The 21,154-nt window shown below is 37.2% G+C and overlaps 1 protein-coding gene across 7 annotated transcripts; it reads right to left on the bottom strand.

Annotated features, from left to right (window-relative positions):
* Positions 1-812: 812 nt before the first annotated feature.
* Positions 813-20,779, bottom strand: LOC107203272 (ADP-ribosyl cyclase/cyclic ADP-ribose hydrolase 2-like). 7 transcript variants are annotated; one of them, XR_001521097.2, is made up of 11 exons: positions 20,750-20,779; positions 19,719-19,909; positions 15,836-15,965; positions 14,661-14,796; positions 14,096-14,178; positions 12,754-12,830; positions 10,156-10,248; positions 8,635-8,721; positions 8,103-8,162; positions 7,086-7,249; positions 3,726-6,602 (listed from the first exon to the last, which is right to left on the bottom strand). XR_001521097.2 is itself a non-coding variant. In XM_015625111.2 (10 exons), the coding sequence occupies exons 1-10, from the start codon at positions 20,762-20,764 to the stop codon at positions 1,170-1,172; spliced, it is 888 nt and encodes a 295-aa protein (XP_015480597.2). In that variant the 5' UTR covers positions 20,765-20,779; the 3' UTR covers positions 813-1,169. The 7 variants fall into 7 exon arrangements, 4 of the variants coding, with proteins under 4 accessions (XP_015480597.2, XP_015480595.2, XP_015480598.2 ...); XR_004496925.1 differs by having other exon boundaries at positions 4,899-4,980; positions 6,490-7,249; XR_001521098.3 differs by having other exon boundaries at positions 4,910-4,980.
* Positions 20,780-21,154: the final 375 nt, after the last annotated feature.

Raw genomic sequence — 21,154 nt, forward strand, 5'->3', positions numbered from 1 at the left:
GGGTAGGTATGCCACTTGGAAAAGCTTCATGTGATAGGTCAAAGGTTAAAAAACCAAGAAACTTGACAAAGATCCTCTCTAATTGACAACTGTAAAACATGCTTTTGTATACATGTGTAGAAATATTTATCTGGGATTTGATGCTGCATTTTACAAGATTATTGGTTATGCTTACTGTCCTTAACTACTTTTCAAGTGATATATGTCAAGCGATACATGTCTTATAACCTCATGCTAATGTGCAGTGGTGACAGAAAGTTCTGGGTGAAAGCCCAGAGCATACACTCTGAGTTGTGGAAATACCAGCTCTGGATTTTCTGGTATGTTTCATCAAAGCAATGGGATAAGTAAAAATGGAGCTCAATCCAGGCCAGCATGTCCTACAGTTGGGATTTGGTATCAGAAGATTAAAATTTCCATGGGATACTTATTTCTTTCTACAAAATGGTACGAAGTGACCTAGGGGCTTTTCCACATCTGTTCCTTGACACAGTGCAGCAGATAGAATGCCTGTCATTTCTTTAGCACTCTTGACTTTACCTGCTGCAAATGGGGGGAAAAAGTCTCCCTGCAGTTTGGTAATCCAGAATTCACCACAGTCTTGATTTATAATTCTGATTTCTGCCTACAGTACTTACATTCTTTGTTATTTATTTATTAAGTATTGTAACTAAGGGCATAAGATACCCCAGGCATACTGGAGGAATTCTGGAGGATTGTCTCTGTCTACGCTTAGGGAACTTACAACACTTACTGCTTACACAGCCCACAGGTACTCCTAGTCAAATGGTCACAAGTGAGAGACCACTTACTTCACTGCACTGCCTGCTGCTGGGAGGAAATGTATACTCTAATTTCCACCTTTGTTTTCTTCTTATAGAATTTCCAGCAACATAATTTTCTGCTCACATATTCTGCTATAAATACAAAGTAACTCATCCGAAGGGAGGTCGGGTTCACCTTGGCTGTGGCTGCAGAGAAAGGGAGAAGGTAGGAGGAGGGGGGCTGCCAGGCAGCAGGGGCCCTCTGGCACGGTGTGAGGGGACAGACGTGCCACACTCCCGGGCTCCAATTTCCTGCACCAGCCTCCCTGCCAGCCTGCACTGGAACTGCGCTGCTGCCGTAAGGGAATGAGGATCTGGGAGCTTGACTTCGTCATTTTCAAGAAGCTAGGAAATCAGATGCCTGCAGATTATAAACAAAATTTGACAGATTATAGTCTTTGCCTCTTACATAAAATTGCATGTAAATTTAGACTGGGCAGAAGCTGGAATTAGGAAAAACCTGAAAATAAAAAAAAAAAACAACTTGTGAAGTGTTTGAGCCACCCTGACATTTGGCTAAATTAAGATACTGTGCCTCCCCATACGGAGCTATTTTAAACCAAACTTCTTGGATCTACTAAAAGTACTCTTCTTCCACTTCACACTATTGTTGAAGCAAAATACATCAGAATTATTTCTTGGTAATTCAGTTGAGAAGAACACTATCGAAAGATAGCTTTCACAGAACAAAAAAAAATATTCAAGTTCTTGAGGTTTCAGGTCACATTTCACTACATTTAAGATTGTTGATTGAAAATGTAGTCATGTCAGTTGAATATCACATCAAGACCAATATGACAAAAATAAACACCAGCAGTATAAAAAGGGCAAAGAGGTGATCAAGTTGTCCACGCTTTATTCTGATAACTTTTTACTCCAGAGCACTCAAGAGTTTGCATTTAAAAATAGGCAGAGCAGGTGTGAGCAGATGCTTATGTGTGCATGCACACACATGCTGGAAAAAGGAACTACTCTGAATTAGAGTTCAGCCTCTGTCAGATACAATGACTGAAATGCATGTAGCAGAAAGAAAAAGAAGTAGGTTAGTAGGAGGGAAGATTATATTTACTTCTATGTAGGAATGAAGAATGCCAGATAACAGAGTTCTTAAGTGGTCCACAAAATGGCCACAGCAGGAAATACTGCCTTAATCTCAGCAGCTTCCACAGGTCTATCTGCAGAGATGCAGAACACCTTGTAATGGTCTTGTACATTATATATTCATTTGCCATAAGTAGTTGGCTATTAATGGATTTACACGGGATTTTGGCATCCAACAGAACACAAATTAAGTGATATGCATATTGTTTTCATCTGAAACATTTTCTCCCTCAAAGTCACATCAGGAGACAGCTGTTTTTGTAATACTGCTAGTACATATATGAATGGTTAAACCAGGTTGAATCTATATTTGTGAACTTCCCCAGGCTTGAATGAGTTTAAGGAAAAGGGCAGATGCCTTTTGGACAGTATGATTTCTCCACATTGGCACAGCTCTTACATGAGACATTTCTAATCAGAGTATTCCCTGAGTGTTTAAGACATAGCACAGGCTCACCTGGCTGATTGTCACCACTTCAGTGTAACATATAACTGTAAATAATACTATTCACCACATCCTCATGGATGTAGAAATTATAAAAAGACATGTTCATGTCTCTCCCTCCCTCTGGGATTAACAAATGACTTTATTGTTTCTTGCTTTGATGACACTTCTGCCCCACAGCTTCCGAGATGCCAGTCCCACTGTTCTTTTGCACAGATTAAAACCATTATGTTAAAGTCAGAACAAATGATTCACACTCAGCTTGAAATCTGCTGCCTCTAAGATCTCAGGAAACCTATGCATCTAGAACCTTGCCTTGTTGCTCTTTTTTATTAGCTATATTAGTTGGTTAGCTAAAAATCTTTACAGATCTTTCCAAGTTTTTAAAGCAAGTTTGAGACACTGTACTAAACAGGTATTAGAAAAGAAATTGCTGTCTTTGCTACTGAGTTGAAGTGATGGGAAGAGTAAAGAACATTAGAAATAAGAAAACACTGCAAGAGGTGTGTTGTTCTTGACATAAGGTTATGCATTAAATAACCTCAGTTGTTTGAATTGTAGTATTTTACTCTGTATTTTAATTATTTTTCTTTTTCAATACAGAATTATTTAGCACTTTCTACAGAGTGTTTGGTACTGTAACTGCCATCACTGACTTGCTTCTGGACTCAATTACATGCAGAGGATGGAAAGCTTTCATAAGCTGGAAAGCAAAAGTTGGCCAGCTGGGATGCTTGGTTTGTGGTTGGAAGTTGCCTTAGAGGCACATGGCTGGTTAATGGTATGAAGCTGTTCTCTGGATCTCACACACACTGTCACACACAGGTCAGTAAGCAGGACACACCAGCCTGGTGATGGCTGGAACACCTGAGAGCCTCACACACACTGTCTCTACAGCCTGTGGCCCAAAATGTGTCGTGATAGGATCTGTTGTGGGCAAGTAGAAGATGGATCAAAATTGCTTGGCTTTAGCTACCTGAGATGTGACTGTGTTACAGATACCTTTCTTACTACTCTGATGACCGCTGTAAAAAATAATACATGATAAAAAAAAACAATAAAAATGAATAGGATGTTCAAGGAACTAATCAAAAGACTAAAGTTACAGCACTGATAGGGAACAATTTTGAGGCATAATATAGCTCAGATTTTCAAAGGCCTATTACTTCTGATTTCAGTAGTTTTGTACTTCCAGTACTTTTTTGCGTCTGAAATAGATACAAAAATCCTTCAAGCTGAAGCCTAAACCCACCTGTGACATAGGCAAACCCAAATATGTGTTCAATGTAAAGAGATCTGCATTAAAACCAAAAGTAAAGATTATTACAGGCAGGGAAGAAAGACAAATAAGCAACTGTAACGTAATTTAAATATTTTATCTTTCAAACATATAACATAATCAGGGATTGAAAGGATATAAATCTATTGTGGACCCTTTAATCAGATTCACTGAGATAACAGAATATCCTCTCTAAGTTTTCTGGCAACCAGTCAATACAAACACAAATAAATAATACAGAAGCTAACACAAAATGTGCAAAAAATATGTACATGAAGTTATTCTCTAGTAGAATGACCATTTTTTTCTGGAGATTTATGTGCCATCTTGCTGGATGTCTTGGTGGTTTAGAGGAGCATCTAGTTGGAGCACTGGAATTCACACAAGTAACCCAAGAAACCTTCAGGATGGCATCTGTTCTCTCCTCCGTGTGTTCTGAACCCTGTTATCCGAGTTCGCTGCAAGCAGGCCAATGTCTGACTTGGCAGGTTCTTCTCTGAATTTGATATACCATAAATCACATCATGGTGGAAAAACTGTGGAACTTTCTAGACCTGGTATTTCTGACTATTTGCTATCCAGTGTCCAGGAAACAGCCAGCTGAGGAACAGCTGTGTGGATGATGAAGCAATAGATATTACATGGTAAAATATTGTGTGCAAGTATGCAGCCAGAATCTTGCTGTACCCTAGTTTAAGTTTGGCCCAAGTACTGGACCACTTATGAAAATAAGTTTATTTTCCACTGTCTTACCTATTTCATCTTGTATCAAGTGAGCAATCTAAGATCTCTCCCACTTGAATTTATGTTTCACCTTCCCAAAACAAGATAATCAGTCACTTGGTTCCCAAGGTCAGATGTTAGGATGGTTTTACAAACAAGTAATCCCTGTGGGTGATGTATGACAGGCATAGTATCATTTTTCTTTCTGAAGTATGTGAACAGGAAGTATTATTCTTAGTTTAGTTCTGGAGAATAAAGATAAGAGGAAATAGCAATGAACTTCTTCCAGAAGAGAAAATAAAATGAAGGGTGAGGCTTCCTAGCAGCAGTGGGATAATTTTTGATATTAAAAGAAGCCAGTATCTAGTATGTAAGGTTTTAATATGCAAGTTTGCCAGTCCCAAAAGTAGGGGGAAACTGATGTTAGAAATTAGTTGAAGCCAAATTTATAGCCAGCTAAGGCAAACAGAGGTTATGGATTCAGTTGATTAACTTAGTACACTAAAGCAAATCTGAACAAAAAGCCTGCAAAAGAAACAAACATGAGCTTGTTCCAGCTGCCTCCTCTGTCTGAAGATATAGGTCCTCTTTGTACTGCTGGTGCAGATCTGAAGAAAAGAAAACAAACAGGATGTTCACAGCACAAAGCTGAGTTAGGATTCTTTTAAATATCAGGGGTTTTGTTGCCAAGGGTGAAGTTTGTGGCCCAAGTGCTAAGCTAGAAGTTTTTTTTATATGAGCCTGCCAACAGATTCCCTTTGGCTGTCATGATTCTATAAACAGAACATCCTTGCAAAACCCTGGGAACTCTTTCTACCTTAGCACAAGAGCTTTCTTGTCTCCCCATATCCATTTGCTGTCTCTGGCCTTACGCTTGTGATTTTATAGTGCTCTTGTAGACAGCAGCGGTCCTGGAGGACTGTATTTTCACAGCACTTGGTGCAGTAGTATTCAGATCCACTTCTACGTCTCCCTGTCATTGCAATAATGCAAGAAATAAATACCACTACTAAGCTTGCATCTGGCTTCCTTCCTGCTTACATTTGTAAGCCATCTCTGCCATCTAGTGGGTATTTTTCACTTACAAGTTTTTTCCTAATATCAGGGTGTCACCTTAACAAGCAAAAGTCCAAATTTGACTCAGCAGGAACATTGTTCAAGTCTGGAGAGGAGTTAAGGGCCACCACCACCATGCAAGAAGCCCCAAGTACATCACAGCACCTTCTAAGCCATCCTTCTCCTACCCTGACCCAGGTAGTAGACCTCTCCTTTGCTATGCCAGTGTAACAGGAGTTGTGGTGACATAAAAAGTCACTTTGTCCAACTCTGATATTTTTGGGCTCAGGATATTTTTCCCTGGAGGCTGAGAGGCCAGCTATCACCCCTTTAATAGCACACAGCCCACGTGAAAGGGGATGCATGAGACCCTGTGTGTCTGTTGCACTGTTTACTATGAAGTATGAACACTGAGAACACCTACTGTGCAAAGGAAACTTTTCTGAACAGATACCCACTCCAATTAGTGATACCCCTACTGACCAAACTGCCCCCATGGCAGTGAATGGACCATCACAGAACAGGGATCCATCCACACAGAAAAGGTACCTAAGAAGATAATCATCAAATCATTTATATGCATCTGCTTAAGGTTCTTTCTGAAAAGACAGCTAGTTTCAATGGAGGTGGTGTTATTTACTGCAGAGAATTAAGTGATTTTGGGAAGAATGTAAGTATTCATTGGCTTGTAGTATTTAAGTTACTTAAATTTCAGGGAGAGGAAATGATAGTTTTGCATTCAGATTCTACTGGGAAGTTCTACTGTGATTTGGGATAGATGTGAAATTATTCAAACTTATTACAGTGCCATGCATAAAGGATGGAATACAGTGCTCATGAGGGAAACAAGCAAGAAAACTTTTCCTAAGGAGAGACATGTGAATGAGAACAGCTGAATTGCTCAGGAGTTACCCCAGGAGAGTGTGAGAGTGTGTTTCAAATACAGCAGGGATTATGTTACTTTGAGTAAGTAGTGACTTGGATGGAAAGGAAGGGGTGGCTGCTCCCCTGCTTACACACTGCAAACGCCATGTGGCAATACTGCAGAACTGCATGCTCACCCCTTAGCTGAAAGGAAAAACACATGAATGGTTTCCAAAAGCCTTCTTATCCAGGTTTCCTCAGCTGAGTAACATACCCACATCACAAAACTTTGAGGAAAATTATTTAAAACCTGGGAGAGGAAAAAAATCTTCTGTTAAGAGCTCAGTACAACATTGTATTTTTCAAAGTGTTGTGAAGTGCTTTTTCTTCCAGTTTGCAAATATTGTCACTATGTTCACAGCTATTATTTTGAAAGGGATAGCTGTATTTTCATCTGTCATGAACAAAAGCCTTGCCATTCAATGGCAGAACAAGGAAACCCTATTTTTACCCACTGTGCAAGTGGCATTTTGTAACCAATCAAAGCCCTAACAGGAAGTCTGTTCTATGATCTACTGCCCAGAAGAAGTCTGGAGCCATCAGTGGTATCTATAAGCCCACCATTTTCACTAACATTTATATGCTGGGGTCAGGATATAATTTGCATGTGAGAATAAATGTTACAAGGCAAGGTGACTAAAAGTTTTCAGTGACCAGCATGAAGAGGGAATACTCACTGTCTCTGTAAGCGTGTACCAAAAACTGGACATGTGTTACAGAAGGTGATACCCACCTCCTTTTCTGTAATGCATGAAGCACTACACCCCCTCCCAGAGGCAGGCAAGCTGGAGCTGCACCTCTCTGCTGCCATAATCAGGGATAGCGTATCAGGACTTTCATAGCAGAATTTATCATTGCAGTATCACACAGATATTAACAAACAAAAATTTGCATGTGCTGGAATAAGGGAAGAAAGGACAGTAAGAAATAAAGCATGGATTAGGCATAAAAAGAATGTAACTAAAAACCAGTGTTTATGTATTTATATATTCTACAACATTCCAAACAGTGAGGAAGTTCTCATTCAGATGTTCAAGTATCTTATGTGTACCTACATATACAACAGCATATAGGTTAAGAAACATAGAATTGAAAACAGTAATCTTTACTGTAAATTCACTGAAATACACAATAAATTAATTTAATGCTCTTTATATAATATAGATAAATATGGATAAATAGGGAGTTTGGGACCAATGCTTGCTAATTGGGAAGTTATATCTTGGATGTAATCTGTATTCTTTGTAGATAACTCACTGGCACAAGGTAAATACATGAAAATATAGAGATTAAGCTTCACACAAAAATGAAGATTAAAAGGAAACTTCCTCAAAATTTAGAACTGAAAATTGCAGTGTAGCTGGAGAAATGTCCTTTAGACCTGTTGCCATTTGATCTATACTTCAATTATTCAAGAAATTATATTAATGAAAGCAACTTCAAATTTGTAATAATTTTATATCAGAACAGTGATATGTACAAACTTCACATCAGCAGTGATATACAGTGTTCCTGTGTGATCAGTGAGAACACATTAACACCTAATTCTGAACAGCAGATGCTCCCAGACAGCTGTGCACAATTTGTGACTAGAAACTGCAAACTCAATCCACAATAAGTAATAAATTCAAGACCACTGTGTATTGCATATGGGTGATACATAACAGGTGGTAGAGGTATCTGTTGAACTGTTGACTTTTGTATAATTTATTCAGTTGTAATGACACTGAGGATAGGTTGATTTACTTACGATGCAAGGGCACACTTAGAATTATCAGGATTATCCAGACAGAGTAAGAACATTACAGACCTGTGAAAACACCATTTTATTTAGCACCTTTCAGGCAGACAACTGAGGAAAAAAACATGAAAAAATGAAACAAATTCACAGTACTATCATGTTTAAATCTTCATTAAATTTATCTTACAATCAATGGGAATGACTAGAGCTGTGAAATAGTTATTGTGAATAACCAGTAATTCTGCAGACATTCAATAATTTTTAACTGTTGTTTAGATTTTAAATCCAAATACATGAGACCATCTTCTGTGTCTGAAATTGACTAAGTACAACATTCCACTCAATCATACAATAAGATGTCCTGTTTTGATCAATTCACAACCAAAAAATGCCAAGTCTGAAAAATGTGACATCATCCCTCTACCATATCTGTCCCTCCTGAAGACACAACATTAATGGCACTTCAGTATTGAACAGCAAGAATCAAAATAGATAAGGTGCTTCTGCAAATAGAGCACATTAAAAAAAGGTTTTCACTTACTTGTTATTGTCAGTGCAAGTAACATCATAACCAAGAGTTTTCAGCCTGGTTTCTAATGTCTTTACACTCTGAATTCCACAGGAATCTCTGTGAGAAAGGATTTCAATATTATTGCAAATCTTTTGTTATATTTCTTTTCACTGAACTTGATGGAATTAGCAAAGAAAATCCCCATTACTTTACCTTTTCTATATTCCATAACACCTCTAGAAGAATGATGTACATTGCTTCATTTGCTTATGTTACTGTTACTTCACAATTTATCCCTAGTTTACAGAATCTGGAAGATTAGCTTCAGCCAGTGTAGGGTTTTCAGATTCTAGTCACCAATAACTGATATTTGACTCTAATATTTGACTAGACAGAAAAAGACCTAACAATTTTGTAAAATAGTGTTTTGTTTGTAATATTCTTTGGCAACTATTTAGGTAGTTATAAAGTTGATGCTATCTGTCTTTACAGAATAAGTTTGTTATAATAAATGAGAATTATACTTCTTGTTAGCTTGTTCTCTCTCTTGAATGTTGAATAATAGAAAAACACAGAAAGAAAAAACCCAGAAATAACCCTAAGCACAGCTCCTGTTCCTAGCATTGATTTTTTAATTTGTACTCCAATTAGCATAAAAAAGTTTACTGAGACCTCTAAACTTGCACCAACATAAAGTATTAAGGCCAGTGCTACTTACCTGCTAGTAAGTAAATACTCCTGACTAAAGAAATCATATGTAGACCAACCAAGTAATTGTAGAAAACAATTAATAAAAATATACCATTACTCCCATGCATCCATTTACTGAAACATAAATTAACTCTCAGTGTTTATATTAGCTTTTGCAAAGATGAGCTGTATGTTTTTTCCCTCCCAGAGGGTATGATTCTTTGCTTCAGAGAGACAGGCTGAGAAATGCTAATCTGAACTATGCTATGAAGACTCCACAGCATTGTGGTAAAATACACAACAGTCCAGAGTTTGGACTCATCAGTTTTGTTATATTTGTTTATTATTTATTTTTTGTTTGCTTTAATTAAACTACTGGCAAAATTAGACACTTTTAAAGCCTAGATTTTATTTCTGGATTAATTATTGAGAGATAAAGATCTGCATGTTGGTATTTGCCTGCTTCTACAAATTTTCAAACAGCTAAGAAAATAGGTGAAAATGAAAAGAATGCATATGCCAAGGTGAAAGAAGTATCACTCATCAGCACTTAATCTGAAATTCAGATTGAATCTTAGTAAGACTTCATGCTCTATCTTCATGCAGCGTCTGAGATCCACACACACATCTAACCAAGATTTGGCTCCAGATCTAATATCAGAATTTATTTATATTTTCTCTAACTCTGGTATTTCTATACTCTCTGGGAATGGCAGGTTGTGTCTTCTGTGTTCATGAAAGCATCTAAAATACTTTAAGTAGTATGCAAATATAATCCAACAGAAAGATACAGTGAAATTTTAAAGACAAGTCCAAAAGGGAAAAATCATTTTTTAATTTTTTTTTTAAGACATAACTTACAGATCTGGTCCTTCAAGATCATCCACAACCCAAATGAAAATTTGTGAGATTTTGCCTTTCTGGAGATTAGGTATTTCATAATCTGCAAAAAAACTGATTCAAGAAAAAAAAAAAAAAAAATTATAAAGAACATGAAAATTAAAGTCTTTTCCTCCTCTGCATTAATGAATTCACCTAAAAGTGAACCAGAATGAACTTTTACAAATGCTAAAACAAACCAAAAATCATTTGATATTTCCTCATAATATCTAATCTAAGAAGATATGAAACCCAAAGGTTGATTTTAATGTCTCTAGATTGATTTTTAATTTTTTTTTTTGTGACATGCTGGCATCTCAAAGCCACAGATAGATTCTAACCCTTTTTTCAAGATGTAGAATAATGATTTCCAATCTTTTAGGGTTTTTTTCCCTCAGAAAGCTTGTAAGGGCTGTGTCCTCACTGAATGCCTGGTCCAAGTTTGGGCCTAGGTCTCTCCCCTAATTTGCTATTTGCCTATCATGTATCTTCTTAAATGTCTCTATCAGCACTACAGTGTCTCTTAGCCCTTCTAAATGTTCTGAGACCTCCAAGAGAAGAAGGGAGGGTTAGTTGCCACTTCCTGGATGGGACCAGCTGTGACAATGTGGGTCTGTCCTCCTGGTGGCTCTACCACCAGGGCTTTGCCACAGAAGCACAGGACATGTGTTGCTTACCAGTGTCTGTTGGCTCATGAAGTTAGCAAATTATTTTAAATTACTGGAGAAGTGGAACAAGAGGACAGATAGCATGAGATGCTTTCTCTGGTCATGTCTGGTATGGCAGTGGCTGACCAGAGACCAGTAGCAGCAACAGCAGGTTTGCCTTTTTGTCTAATGTGTCCAAACCTCTCCAACACATAGTGAAAATATAACAAAAAAATAAAGATTCCAACTCATTTACTCAGTCATGCATATGTCATTTGCAGAGAAAAAAAGAAGCTTGCTCTCAAATCTGGAGAAATCTTTTACTAGAGGTATCAGAAGCCCTGGTATGTGGTAGGGTATAAGGTAGGAACAAGGTATAACTGACTTCAGTAAAACAGATTTTTAACTGGCTACTATTATTAAAGAAATCTGCCAACTAAATTCATACTGTGTGAATTATTTTTCCATGAGATAAGAAATGAATCTTAACTGAAATGATACCAGGTGACTTAATGATGACTTAAGTGTACAAACTTTAAAACTGAATAAACTTTGAAAGGGGCTTTGGAATAGTTGAAAACAGACCAGAGAGATTGTTAGGGAGACAGACAGATCTTTCAGGTAACCGTCTGCTATTAATTATTCAACTTCCAGCTTTTTTTTCAAACATGAACTCTTAAATTCAGTCATAAATGGACCAGAGGATACACAGCAAAGCAAACATATGGAGTAATTGCCATTTTTTTTCTCTCCTTGGCAGGCTGAGTTCCAGTGGTGATTTCACTGGTTGAAGTACCACCAGACTGGCAACCTAGGGAACTGGTGATATAAATGTGTGTGAGATGTTTTTGAAATAAGGAAAATGTAAATGAACAGAAATAAGGAATCAATTTCTAAAATAAGGCATCTATAATAGATTTTGGGTATTGGCCTGCTGCCAGGTATTACCATCTGCAGAAGATTTGATCCCAGCTGACCACTTGACCAACCCAAGAAGACTATATAAGTCTTTGTGATTAGCTTAAAGTTGTGTATAGAGAGGGATGTTTTGGGGGACAGAGGTAAGTAGTTAGGAGGTGTTTTGGAAAAGATGGTTCTTTGTTCTCTCCTATCCAGAAATAAAATTTCTTTTTCAATGGTCATTTTTAGTCCTCAGTGAATACACAGGAGGGGGATGTCTTCTATGGGTTTTTGAAAGACGTAATTTTTTGATCTGCCTTGGACAGGACAGTTGCTAAGGTAATGAAGGATGCATTTTTTACCACAGGCAAGCAGTCATTACAGACATATAGTAAAAGTTCTAAAGGGTGTACTTTTACCATAAATTTTGAATGTAAACTTAGATGAGCTTCTGCATACTGGTACACTTCTGAATAAGGAAAAATACACCTGTCCTTAATATTAGAGGAACAAAGGGGAAGAGGAAGCTCATCCTTGCTATTAGCCTCCTCAACAAACCTTTTTTCTGCTTTCTGAAACCATAATGGACTTCAAACTACATCCACTCTTGGTCATGGAGAAATACTTTCCCTTTAGAATTTACCAAGTTTGTTTGTAGGCCTGACAAAAGCTACACTCCTTGTAACAATATCCTCTACTCCAACATGTCCCCAAAGAGAAATTTTGTTAGCACTCAGCTTTTTGAAGACATACACATTTTGCCACCATAGATTGGCTGACTTGAGGGCACCTTTCAGAGCATTCAGCATGCTTGCCACAGCAGTTTGTAAAATGCAGGAATTGAAAAGTTTCCATCCACTACATATTATTCCTTCAGCTAGAGAAGTTGACCCCACAGCTCAGCAGACTTTGATGCAACAGGTCCTTTCAGCTACACTTCCCACACTTTGTGCAGCAGTAGACCCAAATAATTGGATGAATTTTCTTTTTTGTAGTCATCACACTCTACACAGAAATCATTCAGTTCTCTTACCCTGGCTGTGGATAAGCTCCGCCCTCTGCAGAACCATTCAGCAAGACCTGTATCACCCCAGAACTGTGCTGTGCATACTGCAATAGATAACAATGCTTTTCAGATCTCACAGATTTGTCATATAACTTGGTATTTTATTGCAAATTAGAGTGACCAAGGAAAGAATTTTACCACGAATGTCTTGGGTTGCGATGCAAGATGTAACCAAGAGTATATATTCTATTTCCATCTGTTAAAACCAGGTGTGGCAGTGTTCTTTATCACTTCCATGACCCATCCTCCTCCCTCCAGGGGGAGATCTTCTGTTAATGAGCCACTGAGTCTGACTGCATGACTGATAAAATTACACCATCCCATTGTGAGATGTCCCATCCAGGGGGAGGAACCAAGCATTCCTACCTGGATATAATCTGAGGTTTAGAACACCACATCAGCCTTTCTCCACTGGATTCACAGAGGAAGGCCAGACCCATCTACACCACCTCTGGGCCTTCAGAAGAAAACTACACCCTTCTACAGGATCATTGCTTCAACAGAACCAGTCTGTCACCCCAGGAGGACTGCAGCCACCACTTAATCAGACTGTTGACCAACAGTGTCAGGGTGTATTCTGTCAGTGCTTTTTATACTAGTGCATTTTATTTTAATTTTCCTATTAAGTTGAAGGGGTTTTTTTTATTTATACATACTAGTAAAGAACTGTTATTCCTACTCCCATATCTTTGCCTGAGAGCCCTTTAATTTCAAAATTTTAATAATTTGGAGGTAGGGGGTTTACATTTTCCATTTCTAAGGAAACTCCTGCCTTCCTTAGCAGACCCCTGTCTTTTCAAACTAAGACAATGAAGAATATCAGATCTGCAAAAATATTAGACTAACACCCTAGCAGGTCACTGCAGTAAAAAGGACAGGAACCAAACTGGCCACGGTTAAATCAACAGTTCTTCTCAAGCTATTTTCTCACATTTATAATTAGTTTCTTCAGCACAAGAAAAAAGCATTTTTCCATTCTCTGTTGAGTTTGATCTGTGAGTAAAGGGTTTTCAGCAAGGCTGTCAAATGTCACTTAGGACCTATAATCAGCAGAGAATCAGCGTGCTTACTGTGCTTACTAAATATGCTTTATATTAAAAAAGCTAACAATTTTAACACATTATCTAGCTGAGGTGAATGTTAGGTTCTTCTTGCTAAAACACTGCAGCCAGTATAAAACAGTGTATTTGAATCAGGGGAAATAATCCAGTAGAGTTATGGGTTTAAGTCTGTTTTGAACCAGCAATGTTTTCCTGAACCACCCCAGACAGTTGCAGATGTAAGAAGTCAGCACTAATACAATATTTACAGTGATTGAGGCCATCCTCCAGAAAGATTCCACTGCATTGTTCTCACATTCCAATGTGGTTGGGCAGGATTCATAGTCCAGTCCTGTAGGAAGGCATGTGATTTGTGCTATTAGAGAGATTATAATGAATATAAAAAGTGACTTTATAAAGCAACTAAATATATTTGTGCATTACTCACTGAACCCACAAGATTGTTTGACATAGTACTGAAAGCTGTTGTATTTTTTCAATCATTTTCCATCCTTTGTAGTTTACATGAAAACAGTAACATTCTGAGGATTCAGTAATTTGGCTGAAATGGTTCTAGTCTGTTCTGGGATGCAGGGAGCTCCAGATTCAGATGACTGAGAAAGAAGTTTATCCCCACTGCAGGAGCATTTGGATTTCATTGTGTGCTCTCCTGACTGCAGTGCTAAATATTCACACAATACAAGAGAGAACGAGACAGTGAAGCTATCCCTCATTTTTCATGGATAAGAGCATACTTAGTTTCTCCAGAACACAGCAGTTGGTCTCCATTATGGTTTTACAGATAAATGTTTAACATAGCACTCATTGTCTTACCAGGGCTGTCTGCCTGCCCACACCAGTTCAGAAAATCTCCAACGAAGCCAAACAGAGTATCACCCAGAGACATGTAGCGACGTCCTCTGTCAGCAAAGCTATTGACTAGTAGCTGATTATTTTCCCAGAAAAGAGACTAGGAAAAAAAACATAGAGAAGAAATGCACCAACACTTGGGTGTGGACACAATGAGATTATGTGGTATTGAAAAAAGTTTAAAACATGTTTTGGTATTTCTTTCCAAATCAAGCTAATAACCAGAAATGTTAGCTATCTTTTAAAGGAACAAAGGTTTTTATTTTCCAGAGGTATAATTTCTGATCACAAGTGACTTGAGGAACACTACTAGTTTGATGAGAAGGGATATAGTCCTTTTTAAAATATAGTTAGGCCTCGCTTTGCCTGCCTCAGTAGACAGATTTAGGGGAAGGAGAAAAAAGGAAGATATTTATAAGCCAGATATATGTTACCACAAAACTCTCATGTTGCTGTGTTGACTTATGGTGTGAAAAAAAATCATATGCCTAGATGTTATTTCTGTATGTGGAACTCCACATGAATTAAGCTATGTTGACAGTAGTATTTGTTGGTTCAGCTTGTATCATTTAGAAATGAGGAATAATTGTGCTAGAGGAAAAACTGCTTTAAAGCACAACATGTCTTTTGCACTTTCACGTTCTTTGCAACTGCCAGCACATCAAACCCTTACTGATTTCTGGCACAGAACAACGTCCTCTCTCATTTCTGCTTTTGCTTGTTCAGTGTGTCAGTGTTTAACATGTCACTGTCATGAGACTTAGCTCTGAGGAGCAAAAGCAAAATATGATAGCAGGCACAGTATTTGCAGCCAGAGCACCTGACTTAAGGAAAAGTAGAAGTGGAATTTCAGGGACTATGGAAGAGCTCCCAGCACAGCAGGAAAAATGGAGGATCTCTGTAGTATGAAAAGAGAGACATTGCTGAGAAGTTACTCCATAAAATAAATGGAGCCAAACATATTAAAACATGTTATCAAGTCTGAGTCTAGTTTATAAACTACAGAGTCTAGTTTATAAACTACAGATCGGTCAACAAGAGTGATTCAAAAGTCAGTTACAGAATGACTCATCAATTTTGACCTGTGTCACCTAAAATCTGTTGTATGTCACGGGGTAATTAACATAAAAAATTATTACCTTGTTAGGTGGAATTGTGTGCAATGTGAGATTGATAAATAATTCATAATCCTTAGGTAGAATGTTGCAAGGATCCTTGTAAATAAATGCATTTTTAAATGCTTCCCATATCTGTGAACAATTCTTCTCACTGTAATCATTGAAACAAACAAACAGAAAAATTGTTTTTTCAACGCCGAGCAAGAAAGATATTTGTCCTCAACTCCTCCAAATACCCCAATTAAAATCCTTAAAAGGTTAAGGCAGAAAACTGAAGTCAGGGTGATAAAAAACTTGTACCTCAGGAAGAGCATAGAGATCTTGTCTTCTGAGTCATAACTGCAGCAGATAAGGAAGATGTAGCAAGGAAAATATTAGCATTTACAGTGTGGAATTGGAAACACATTGCGATTCAACAAAAATCTTACCAGGTATGGTATACACCGTGAGTTTGCTTACCAGCACTGTAGAAATACTGAAGAAAAAGTTTTCTTTTAAATTTTCCAGATTCAAAAAGCCATTTCAAATAAACCACAGCTAAATATCCAACACTGCTGGAATGCAATATTACTCTTAAAATGTCAGATTCAAATGCAGGATGAGTTGCTAAAAAGTTTTGATGGTAAAATAATGATTGTGACAAAGAGATGCCTTCTGCTTCTAGGCCCTGGACTATGCAGTTTTATTTTGCTGGAATGAGTACAGTGATCAGGAACCGTGTGGGACACACACTGTCACTATGCAGTAGTTACAACAACTACAAGAATATTGTTAGCAGTCAACACTTCAAGTGCTGAAATGAGATGCTAGGCTGTGCACTCCAACATTTCCCTTCTGCCAGCTCTGTCTCAGGGATGATAACGTCCATGGAGGAAAAGACAGGCTATCTACAGATGGAAGTGTCCTATCTCTTTGGACTTTCAGGATCTCATCTGTCACAGCTCTTAGCCTGCCTGGAGTAATTAAGAAGCTAATTTCTACATTCACCACTTTTCCACAGGACCTTCCCCACACAATGCTGTGACAATGTCTATGCCAGGAACACTCTGCACAACAGAACAATTGTGTTACATGCATACAGCCTTCCTAACATGAATAGATGTCATTGCAAAGCTCTAGCTTGAACAATAGTAGTCCTGATAAGTAAAGCAAACTCTGCCACTACAGTGTTTTGCTCATTTAGTATCATCCATAGACAGCATGGTTTCTGATGGTACAGGTGCTTTAGGGAGCTGCTTTGTGACAATGAATGTCACAGACACTTTAAAGGAGTGCTTGTGATGAGCTATGCAGGAAACAGACCACAGATCTTCTTACAGAAATCTCTGGTCATGCTTTTAACAACTATATAAAAATTCCCTATATACTGTCAGCAGTAATGGATCTTGACCTAAAACTTTTCAGTGATGCAATATGATCCTTGATCAGTAGTTTCAAGGTTTAAACACATTTACTTAATAAAAGGATTTGTACCCTATTTCAGATTTCAAGCTGTTATACTTTGGCTTCTGACTCTTGTATATACTTAGATCTCATTTTGCTAAAGAGATTTCTACTTGAAGTACTTATGTTAGTACTTGTGAGTTAGGATCAACTGAACTTTTAACATCTTTCTTGACAGTTGAATCCATCAGTAATTTTCTGGCTAATTCACATATAACATTTTTTTTTTTTTATGACTTCTCATCCAGGTTTGAACAGATTATAAATCACAAGGGTTATTCTGCTCTGATGCTCAAAACTTCTTAGGTGGCAAAAACACTTTTTGAAACTACAGGGTAGGGAAGGACTGCAGTGCAGGACAATTTCTTCTAATATTAGTAGACACTTATAAATCAGATTAATTTCACACTATTTAGTTTAAAAAAATTGTTTTCAAAGCTTCCATGATATACTACAAATAAACAAATATGGATGAAAAGCACTACAGGAATACTTGTATTATTTAGTGTACTCCTGTTAGGAAATGTCAAATATAATCTTAATTCAAGTTCCTCACTTCTACATGGCCACAGCATTTTGTAAAATGTCTCTTTTGACTGCCATTTTGCATATTCTGTTTTAACACATGAGAAAGTTTTTCTTATGCTTCTATATACATTTTAATGTTTTTAACTATGCTGCAGTGTAAAGACATGTTTTGCTAGCTGCCTTTAAGATAGCAAAGTATTTTTAGAAAATTTGCACATAAATTCAGAAACAAAACATATCCAGGTGGTCATGTCTCTATAAAAGCTACCCAGGGGGAAACTAAGAAACAGACAATGAATGGAAAGGGATATAAATAAATTAGAATAAATAAAATAAATGATAAATAAATAAATATAAATTAGAATATCTGTTTTGCACCTGTACAATATGAAATCTCCATTTTGTTTGGATTACATTATTTGCTTATAAACCTAAGGGAAAGAGAAAAATCCCCACATTATATAAAATCAGTTTGTAGCTCTTAGTTTAATAATACCAGGAAAGTAGTCCTAGTCCCGCCTGGCTTCACACTATCCTGACCAAGAATACTTTGATGAACATGTTCAAACTTCTCAATTTTAAAATCTTGTAGTGAAAATGTAACCAGAATTCATTAGATCATAAAACCATCATAAACATGAGACATACAGAAATGTTTTCCAGAATATTGCATTTACATCTTTAAGTCCAAATCAGTTAATGATCCAACTAAAATGTCTACAGTAACTATCCTTTATGTTGCTCATTTTAGCATATTCTGTATTATTATTCATGTCCTGCTTCAGATATAAATGAAGTGGCATCTGTTAAGTCATGCAGGAGCTGTACCTATCTAGAGCCTACTGCAAGGCCAGATTACCTACACAACTGTTAACTAAGTTCACATATTTAATATTATATATTATATTGCAGGAATGTAGAAATCTACACTTAAAAATTACTTCCCCCTTTCATTGTGACACGTTTATAAATTTGCCAGGCTTGAACTGTTCCACTGAAATTCATGCGCTGTGTTATTTGCATTAGGATGATCTTTTTCCTCCATAAGAAACTTGAAAGAAAATACTTCTGATAAGTTAAAAACGTTATTGTGAAGAAATATATTGTTTTGCCTTTATTAAAAGTGAAAAAAAAATAATTTTAAGTACTTTATCTCCCTCTTTTGCAACAGGAACTGAAAATGGGAGGTTGAGAATATGAGGTGATATTTGCAATATCATCTAACCCTGTTTTAAGACAGCAATTCAATACTACAGGAAGCCAGCCATGGCCCCTCTGCAAATACCTCTTCACACTGTTAGGACAACTTTTTAGTGGCAGAATAAAAGGCTGAACTCCGGGAGACTATCCTTATTTTCTTCCTTTTTACTGAAGTCCTTAGGCAAGGAAGACAGAAAAGTGCTTATTTTAGCAAAGTGTGATTTACCTCCAGTTCTGTGTAATTAGCGCAGCCAATGAAAGCTCACAGATAATCCTACTTGAGCAGTTGATTACTACTTGATTTTCCAGGTGGATGAGCTAAAAAGGTTCCTTCAGTACCACAGGATAGCTATAAAGTGAGGTGTTTCCTTTCTTAAAGGACCTGACACAGAGGCATGCAAGGCAAAGCTGGTCTTCCTAGGAGTGCTGTCAGATTTGGTACTTCCAAAACACCATCCCTGTCATTTCTGTGTGTTGTTCTTACAGAAAGTAAGGGTGGGGAGGAGGGGGGCAAAAAATCTGAAATAAAGAATTGAAGGATTAAAAATCTTGCCTTAATTACACTACTTAAAATATGACCTCCATCAAAGTTATTTTGTTGTTTCCAGACAGCTACAAGTATGTTGGCTTCAAAAAGATCACTTTCATGGCTAGAAGCATAACATCAGGCTTCTGATTAACAACCATTTTTTACAGAACATAAAAAACTAATCCAGAAACAAGCAAAACTTACCCAACAGCAGGGTTCACAATTCTTATATAATTATAACATCTTCCAATGACAATACTTTCCAGGTTTTGAGTAGTACCTTCACCTTTCCATTTCTTTCCCTGCACTCCCGAGAAGCTGTTCATACACAGAACAGAGATAAATAAAAGAGGAAAAAGCCAGCTCATCATCATGAATTCTTGACAATCCAAATTCTTTAAAGGAAAAAAAAAAAAAAAAAAAAAAAAGAGAGTTCAGTGATACAATTTAACTGGAAACCTGCAGTCTTAACGTTTAATATTTTCACTACTAGCTACAGCTCAGTACACAAGACAAAGGCGGAAAAATAAACCTTGCTGAGAACTATAACTGAACTATTTCCTGGAACGATTGCACCACAGGGATACATCACTTCCTTGGGTCTAAACTATTCCCCGCTTCAGAAAAAAATGAGACTTTTAAGCCACCTGGTGATAACTGAGAAGAATTGCAGGATATTTCTGTAAAGGGAGAAAAAAAACCCTTTACCACTTGAATACTAAGGACGGCTGTGGTTCCCTTAATACTTGTTGCTATGCTACACTTCGCTAAACCATCAACAAATGGTTGCAAGAAAAAAAAAAATCTAAAATATGTAGTTACAGCAATGATAGTGTAAATATCCAAGTCCTTGAGTTATCTTGTATCACAAATACAAGTAACATTAGTCAGCTCTTTTTCCATCTCTCCCCTGGACAGTGACAGTGACATTTTGGTGTGATGAATATGCATCATGTCTTCGTTAAAAAAAAAACTGCTTTGCAGTCATGACTCAAACATAATGAGAAACATAAGGATTAAGACATATCCTGTGCACTGAACAAATGTCTTCAATTTCTGCTGTCATTCTCCTCCAGGTTCTTTTCCCTAAGTGCTCTGTTAGAACATCAAAAGGCATGAATCAATCTAATCTTCAGAATATTCTCTGGTACACATTGCTGAAAATACAACCACATTATTTTTTTCCCTTTAAAAAACATAAATTCAACCTTCAAGTATTTTGTCTATGGACTCACATTTCTGAGGAGCATGCTGGTTCTTTTCTCTTTCTTTCTCTCTCTTTCTCTTCTTTCTTTTCTCTCTTTCTTTCTTTTCTGTGCCTCAGTGAATAAATAATTTTATTTTCTGTGTATTTATTTATCTAGTGTCACACCTCTGTTGATGCACAGGTACTCAGCTGGTGGATTTTGCCAAGGGAGAAATCTTGCTAATCATTTAGTAAATTCCTGATGATGGATTTCTGCTATAAATGTGATAAAAGGTAGCCAATTGGTTTTCTACCTGCAGGAGAGTCTTCAGGAAAGCCAGATCTACTCAGAAATGGATATGCAATGTTGTACTTGATATGGTGGAGGCACTGGAGATGGTGTACTTTACTCTCGTTGCTTCTCTAATGCTTTTTCTTCCCATTTCTCTTCCTA

Source organism: Parus major, chromosome 4 (genome assembly GCF_001522545.3).
Source record: "Parus major isolate Abel chromosome 4, Parus_major1.1, whole genome shotgun sequence".
NCBI lineage: Eukaryota > Metazoa > Chordata > Aves > Passeriformes > Paridae > Parus > Parus major.

What these genes read in the sequence shown, in the direction of transcription:
- LOC107203272 (XM_015625109.2), bottom strand. An exon ending in TGGGCAGGCAGACAGCCCTG is followed by an intron (nt 14,179 to 14,660) that starts GTAAGACAATGA and finishes GCCTTCCTACAG; the next exon opens with GACTGGACTATGAATCCTGC. An exon ending in TCTAAGTGTGCCCTTGCATC is followed by an intron (nt 4,981 to 8,102) that starts GTAAGTAAATCA and finishes TCTTTTCTTCAG; the next exon opens with ATCTGCACCAGCAGTACAAA.